Source organism: Nicotiana tabacum, chromosome 8 (assembly GCF_000715075.1).
Source record: "Nicotiana tabacum cultivar K326 chromosome 8, ASM71507v2, whole genome shotgun sequence".
Classification (NCBI taxonomy): domain Eukaryota; kingdom Viridiplantae; phylum Streptophyta; class Magnoliopsida; order Solanales; family Solanaceae; genus Nicotiana; species Nicotiana tabacum.
Genome location: NC_134087.1, coordinates 128,465,141 through 128,471,338, shown reverse-complemented (window position 1 = coordinate 128,471,338; position 6,198 = coordinate 128,465,141). Strand labels below are relative to the sequence as shown.

The following is a 6,198-nucleotide window of genomic DNA, read 5'->3' as shown; positions in this document are numbered from 1 at the left end:
ATATAATGTATTGTGTTGATGGTATTTATCCGCAAATTCGTCTTTAAAATTTTTCAACAATTTGTGTTATTTTAAAATTATTAGACGTATTTATGCTTCATATTGTACTTTCTTATTAATTTATTATGCATGACAATTTATTTTTACTATTGTTTTGTTATTTTACTTTTTCGTCAAGCACTTTAATAATTAGATTTCTACATGTATACTACATATATTTTTTTTTTATATAGCCATGATATGATTTACAAGAAATTGCCTTAAACAAAAAAAATTTAAAAAAAAACCCAGAAATTAAAAAGCCCGTTAGGCCCGCTAAGCCCACGAGACCGACCCGTTTAGCCCAGGACCATATGGGCTTAGGCCCGTCACGGACTGGTTCCACCCGTTGAGCCCACGAAGCTCTGGACCGCCAGAGCCCAGCCCCGCTAAGCCCGGCCCATTTAGGGCCGGGCCGGGCCCGAAATACAGCATTACCCCTCTGGCGCACGTAAGTGGCAAATTACATTGCGGCATGAATTCAACTGAATATTTTACCTTTGAATTGGTCTATATGTATATATTAGAACTCAACATATAAATTACACCCTCCATTCAAGGTTTATGTGACCCTATTTTATTTTAAATCTTAATCTTACAAATGTTGTTACATATTTAAATATACAATTACAAAGTCTTTCAACTAGCGACACAAAATATTATAGCATATTTATATGATAAATTTAAGAAGTCGTCATATTCTGTCAAATAAATTCACTTAAATTATATACCCGTCACCGTCTAGTACCTCATAAAAATAAACGAGCATGGAGATTTGAGATCACCCACGTGCGCAAAAAAAAAAAAAACACCTTTATCCCTCTATAAATTGACATCCACTTGCCCGGAAACTCATGTCAATTTCTAGAAATTAAGAAAATGAACACCCTGTTGCTACTAGTTTCACTTTCAATTATCCCTTTAGCCCTGTGTGTACCCAATCCCTCAAGGTTGTTAGCAGGTTCATCGCCATCTCCAGTTCTGGACATCAATGGAGACAAAGTACAAGTGGGTCTCAACTATTTCGTGCTGCCGGTGATCCGAGGTAGAGGAGGCGGACTTTACCCTTCCAACGTTAAACAAAATAATACTTGTCCTAGAGACATTATTCAAGAAGTCGATGAAGTACAACAAGGCTTGCCTGTGGTTTTCACACCTTTTGATGCCAAAAAAGGTGTTGTTCGTCTTTCAACTGATCTTAATGTCAGGTTTTTTACTCCAACTATTTGTGCTAGAGAGACTATCTGGAAACTTGGGACCTATGATGACAAGTTGAAGCAATACTTCATGGTAACTGGTGGAGTTGAAGGGAACCCAGGGCCTCAAACATTGAGCAGTTGGTTCAAGATTGAGAAACTTGGGACGGATTATAAGTTTGTGTTCTGTCCAAGTGTGTGCAAGATTTGCAAGGTTATTTGCAAAGATGTCGGTATATACAGTACTAAGGATGGAGTCAGGTTTATGGCTCTCAGTGACACTCCATTTAGGGTTATGTTCAAGAAGACTTTCTAATCCTGCTTTTATTACTCCACTTTCCAATAATTAATGTTCTACTTCTCTAATGCAATCTTGCTTGTGTTCGTTAATTTGAACATGGTAATGCGACTTCTATCTGTGTTTGATTTTTCTAGTGTTTCCTTATTTTTAATTCTCCCATTGAACTGTTGTTTATCTTCCCACCCTTTATTTATACGTATAGTCGTGTATCATTCTCCATTTAGGTGAGGTATCGACAATTCCACGTTAGCCTATAGTGTGGTGCTGACGACTGTCTTCACCATACATATCCTCTTTCCTTTTCCTTTGTTTTACATTTTTACTGCATTATTGGGTCTCCACTAGGTCTTAAAAAGTGTGCACAAATAGTTCCTTTTCAATTATTATCCTGCCATAGTTCCTTTATTCAATTGTTGCCCTGCCACTGTTTATGTATATAGCCTTCTCCGGTTTCAGGAAAGCTTTTTCATATCTTACAAAGATGTGTAAACCAAATTTTAAAATTATCGTTGGTGATTATCTTGGACATTTTTATGTGTGAAGGTTGGACAATAATGCTCAATATTGTCATGCATATCCAATCCACTAGCAGAGGGCCGTACGCAGAATTATAGATAGGTGATATCCGCATTTTTAAGTAAACTAATAAAAAATTACTATAGTAAGATAATATTAATAAAATACACATCAATTACATTAATAAATTACACCCATATCAATTCATTCTAATACTGTTACGGTGCACAACTTATTCCAATATCAACTCATCAAAATGAACAACTCTAACACAACCAATAACTTAATCCCAACACAAAAGGTACCAAAAACTCATTAACACAAGAATAGCTAAAAGACTCACACAATTGGACATAATGCAATAAAGTGAAACAAGCAAGGACAATAAAGGCAAGTAAAGACATGAAATAGTGAAAATATCCAACCAGTACAGGTGAAAACATATAGCAGCTAAGCAAATAGATCAAGGAATAAGTAACAAGAACAAGTAATACTTGAATGACAAATAACAAATAAGGTATAATTAACAGTTAATGACATTTAGCAATCAAGGCAAATAACGAGACATCACATGGCATAACCAATGTCGTGAAGGTAAATAACCCTTCCCGCATGCTTTAACCCATGAAAACACATATACACTCGTCACCTCGCATATACACCATTCTCACATATAATTCTCGTAGAAAATAGACTAACAAGTCCTAATTCTCTCAAATCAAAGTTAAACATGACACTTACCTCTTTCCGCAATCAAATTAACAAACCACGACTTTTCCTTTAAAACAACTCTCCAAACCAACCGAATCTAGCCAAATATCATTCAAATAATCCAAAATAAGTTTTAGAATCTACCCACGAAAGAAAAATGTTCAATCTTTAGCAAAATTTAAAAAGTCAACAAAAGTCAACCCCTAGCCTGTTGATCAAAACCTAAGATTCGGGCCAAAATTCGATTACACATTCACCTCTAAGCCCCGTTATGTAATTTGTTTTGAAATCCGACCTCAATTTGAAGTCTAAATCTTTATTTTACAAAATTCTTAAATTTTACCCAAAACCCCTATTTCTACCATGTAATTTTTAGATTTGATGTTAAAACCTGATGAAAAGTAATTGAAATTGATTAAAAACTAATTAAAGATGCTTACAAATAAATTTGGGAAGAAAACATTCTTCAAAAATCGCCTCTAGAGAGCTTATGGTTGAAAAATGGTGTAAAATAAGCTATGTCCTAATTTTCCCCTCTTTTACCGAACTGCAGATGTCGCATTTGTGAACAATAGTTCGTAGATGTCGCATTTGCGAACACTAACTCGCAAATGTGATGTCCGCAAATGCGATCAGTGCATCAGGCCCAGTAAAGTCGCAAATGCTAGGGGCCCTTTTTAGCAAATGCGCACCAATGCTTCGCAAGTGCGAAGCTGAGTCTCAGGACACTTCATTGCAAATGCGACTCTTGCACCAGCAAAGTGTTGCACCAGCAGTTCCCAATTCTCCAATACTTACCCGAAACTTAACTAAGCCCCTCGATCTCCAAAGCAAACATGCACACAAGTGTAATAACATCCTACAAATTTATTGGCTACCTCGAATCATCAAAAAAAAACATCAAATAACAAAAATCAATCATCAAAACTCAAGAATTTCAACTTTAAAACTCATTTTCATAATTTCTCACATAACGTGTCGAAATACACTCGGGTCACCCTAGACCCCAACCGAACATGCGTACAAGTTCAAAAATATCATACGAACCTACTGAAATCATCAAAATACCAATCTTGGATCGTTCATAAAAAGTATTGACTATGGTCAACTCTAGCCTCATTTTAAGTCAAAAATTACTTTTTCTTCAAAATTTTACATAAAAACTTTGGAAAAAATAACACGGACCGTGCACACAAATAAATAAACATCAAATGAAGCTATGAGAGGTCTCAAAATACGAAAATAAAGGCTAGTACTCAAAATGAGCTATCGGGTCATTACATTCTCCACCTCTAAAAGAGACGCTCGTCGTCAAACGAACATAGAAAAGTACCTAGACTGATAAAAAGGTGGGGGTATTTACTCCGCATATCGGATTCGGACTCTCACGTAGCCTCCTCAATCGACTGACCTCTCTATTGCACTTTAACAGAAGGAAACTCTTAGATCTCAACTTACGAACTTGTCGGTCTAGAATAGCCACCAGCTCTTCCTCATAGGTCAAATTTTTATCAAGTTGCACCGTGTTGAAGTCCAAAACATGTGATCTATCCTCATGGTACTTCCGAAGCATGGAAATATGAAATACCGGATGTACCCCTGCTAGGATAAGAGGCAATGCAAGCATGTAAGCAACCTCCCCAACTTTTTCCAAGATTGCAAATGGGCCATTAAACCTCGGGCTCAACTTCCCCTTCGTCCTAAATTGCATCATGCCTTTCATAGGCGTCACTCAGAGAAGAACCTTCTCACCCACCATAAAAGCCACATCTCGAACCTTCCGGTCTGCATAACTCTTCTGTAGTTGTACAAAGTTGCTCCTAAATCACATTAACTTTTTCCGTAGCATCACGGACCAAATCAGTGCCCAACAATCTATCTTGTCCGAGCTCAAACCAACTATTCAGTGAACGACATCTCCTCCCATAAAAAGCCTCGTATGGAGCCATCTAAATACTCGACTGATAACTCTTGATGTAGACAAACTCTGTGAGCGTAGAAACTGATCTCATGAACCTTCGAAATCAATAACACCGACACATAACATGTCCTCCAAGATCTGAATATTGCGCTTGGGTAGCCCGTCCGTTTGAGGATGAAATGCGGTATTTAGCTCGATCCACGTTCCAACTCCCACTACACAGCTCTCCAAAATGTGATATGAACTACGTGACTCAGTCAGAAATTATGGAAATGGGCACATTGTGCAAGTGGATAATCTCCTAGATGTAAATATAAGCCAACGGGTGTGAAGAATAGAAAGTCATCACTGAAATGGAGTGCGGAATTAGTCAACCTATCATAATAACCCAGACTATGTCATACTCCCTTCGTTCCAATTTGTGTGAACCTGTTTGACTGAGCACGGAGTTTAAGAAAAAAATAAAGAATTTTGGAATTTGTGATCCTAAACAAGTTAAAAAAGGGCCTAGAGTATTTGTGTAGTTATTAAAGCTTCTCATTAAGGGTAGAATTGTAAGTTTAAGCTCAATTGTTACCAAATTTAGAAAAGGGGTCATTCTTTTTGGAACAGACCAAAAAGGAAATAGGTTCATATAAACTGGAACAGAGGGAGTATATCCTCAAGGGACGTGGTAAGCCTACCATAAAATCCATAATGATGCACTCCCACCTTCACTCGGGTATCTCCAATCTCTGAGTCAACCCACTCGGTTTCTGATGCTCGTACTTCACCTGTTGACCATTCAAACACCGAGATACATAAGTAACAATATTTTTCTTCATTCTCTGCCACCAATAGTGACATTTCAAGTCACGGTATATCTTCGTGACACATGCGTGAATAGAATAACGCAAAATGTGAGCCTCCTCAAGGATCAACTCTCTCAACCCATCAATATTTGGAACACAAATACGGCCCTGAAGCTGCATAACACCACCATCCCCAATCAGAACCTCCTTAGCACCACCCCGCTACACCGTGTCCCTCAACACCAACAAGTGAGGATCATCAAACTGGCAAGCCTTGACATGCTCCAACAACAAGGACTATGCCACAATACAAGTAAAAACTCGGCTAGGCTCCGAAACATCCAATCTCACAAATCGATTGGCCAAGGCTTGAACATCCATAGCTAGCAGCCTTTCCACTATCGATAAGTATGCCAAACTAGCCATGCTCTCAGCCTTCTCACTCATTGTATCAGCCACTACATTGGCCTTTCCCGAATGATATAATATGGTAATATCATAGTCTTTAAACAACTCTAACCATCTCTGTTGCCGCAAATTAAGGTCCTTCTACTTGAACAGGTGCTAGAGACTCTGATGGTCGGTATAGACCTTGCAGATGTTGCTCATTCTACTCTCAACTTCTAGAGTAAACCGAAATATCATCAATGAAGATGATCGCAAAAGAATCCAAATAGGGCTTGAACAACTGGTTCATCAAATCCATAAAGGTTGTTGGGGCAT

General features: G+C 37.9%; 1 protein-coding gene across 1 annotated transcript; it reads left to right on the top strand.

Annotated features, from left to right (window-relative positions):
* Window positions 1-882: 882 nt before the first annotated feature.
* On the top strand, window positions 883-1,665 carry LOC107812131 (kunitz trypsin inhibitor 5-like). The gene has a single exon (XM_016637161.2). It carries the CDS (start codon window positions 919-921, stop codon window positions 1,549-1,551), a length of 633 nt encoding a protein of 210 aa, XP_016492647.1. The 5' UTR covers window positions 883-918; the 3' UTR covers window positions 1,552-1,665.
* Window positions 1,666-6,198: the final 4,533 nt, after the last annotated feature.